This window comes from Otolemur garnettii, unplaced genomic scaffold (assembly GCF_000181295.1).
Source record: "Otolemur garnettii isolate 467f Iridium unplaced genomic scaffold, OtoGar3 scaffold00211, whole genome shotgun sequence".
NCBI classification, from domain to species: domain Eukaryota; kingdom Metazoa; phylum Chordata; class Mammalia; order Primates; family Galagidae; genus Otolemur; species Otolemur garnettii.
Window position 1 is genome coordinate 511,667 of NW_003852606.1, and position 1,290 is coordinate 512,956.

At 47.8% G+C, this 1,290-nt stretch overlaps 1 protein-coding gene across 3 annotated transcripts in view; it reads right to left on the minus strand.

The window, feature by feature from the left end:
* MYH14 (myosin heavy chain 14) overlaps positions 1-1,290 on the minus strand; it is an 86,921-nt gene that overhangs the window by 41,969 nt on the left and 43,662 nt on the right. For all 3 annotated transcript variants that reach the window (XM_012812557.2, XM_012812558.2, XM_023507863.1), the window contains exon 18: positions 206-327. In XM_012812557.2, coding sequence (XP_012668011.1) covers positions 206-327 — 122 coding nt within the window. The remainder of the gene's footprint in view (positions 1-205; positions 328-1,290) is intronic.

Sequence of the window (1,290 nt, forward strand, 5' to 3'; positions counted from 1 at the left end):
GCAAGAGAGTGCAACCCTCTACCCCTCTGCCCTTTCTCTCAGCAGCTTGTTGACTGGGCTATTGATCTCCCACATCAGCAGAGGAGGAAGCTGAGGCTGGACAAAGTGAGTAACTTGCCCCAAGTTCCCCGGCTCAGACTAGCAATTTGAATGCCAGCCTGGTGGCTTTATTAGCCTGAGCTCTGCCCAACCCCTGCCGGCTCACCGTTGCCGGAACTCCTGGAAGAGGATGCGGTTGGGGAAGCCCTGGCGACAGATACGGATGCCCTCCAGGACACCATTGCAGCGCAGCTGGTCCAACACCAGCCTCGGCTCCAACTTCCCAGCCTGGGGAGAGTGGATGGACACACAGAGTCAGTGGAGGCCACATGTTGAATCTTGGCCATTTCATATAGGTCAACCTGCAATTTACTGAGCACCGACTATATGCCAGGCACTGTTTGGGGGCACTGGGAGATAGCAATGCTTAAGCCAGGGAAAAGTGCCTGCCCTGGGGAGCTGAGAGTCCAGTGGGAGAAGCTGACAATAATAGAAGTCAAGCAATCACTATTAACTGTGAGGAGTAAAGAAGAAATAACAAGTGCTAGGGAGAAAAGATCAGCAGAGAGGCAGCGTGGGAAGAGCTGGATTTGAGCTGGCAAAAAGCCTCACTGAGACATGGTATGTGAACAGAGCCTGTAAATCATTTTTGGTGATTAGCTTCTGTTGCCTTTTCTTTTTTCACCAGTTATACACAAATGGCAAAATCTAAAAAGTATAAAAACGCAGCCAGGTGTGGGGGCTCACACCTGTAATCCTAGACTCAGGGAGGCTGAGACAGGCAGATGGCTTGAGCTCAGGAGTTTGAGACCAGCCTGAGCAAGAGCACAACCCTGTCTCTACTAAAAAAAAAATAGATAAAAAAAGAAACTAGCCAGATGCCTGTAGTCCCAGCTACTCAGGAAGCTGAGGCATGAGGATTGCCTAAGCCCAAGAGTTTGAGGTTGCTGTGAGCTATGATGACATCATGGCACTCTATCCAGGGTGACAGAGTAAGACTCAGTTTCAAAAAGGAAAAAAAAAAAAAGAAGAAAAGAAAGAAAGCATAAAAATGCAAATGACACATGCTGTTATTTTACATATACCAAGAAAGAAAAGAAAACCTTGCAATTAAACTCTGGCAGGTCATTGATTATAAAGCAACATTCCAAATTCAGAGATGCTAATGTGGAGCAATACGTGGCTGAGGTTTGATAAAATATGGTATCTTGGCTTGGCGCCTGTGGCTCAAGCGGCTAAGGCGCCAGCCAC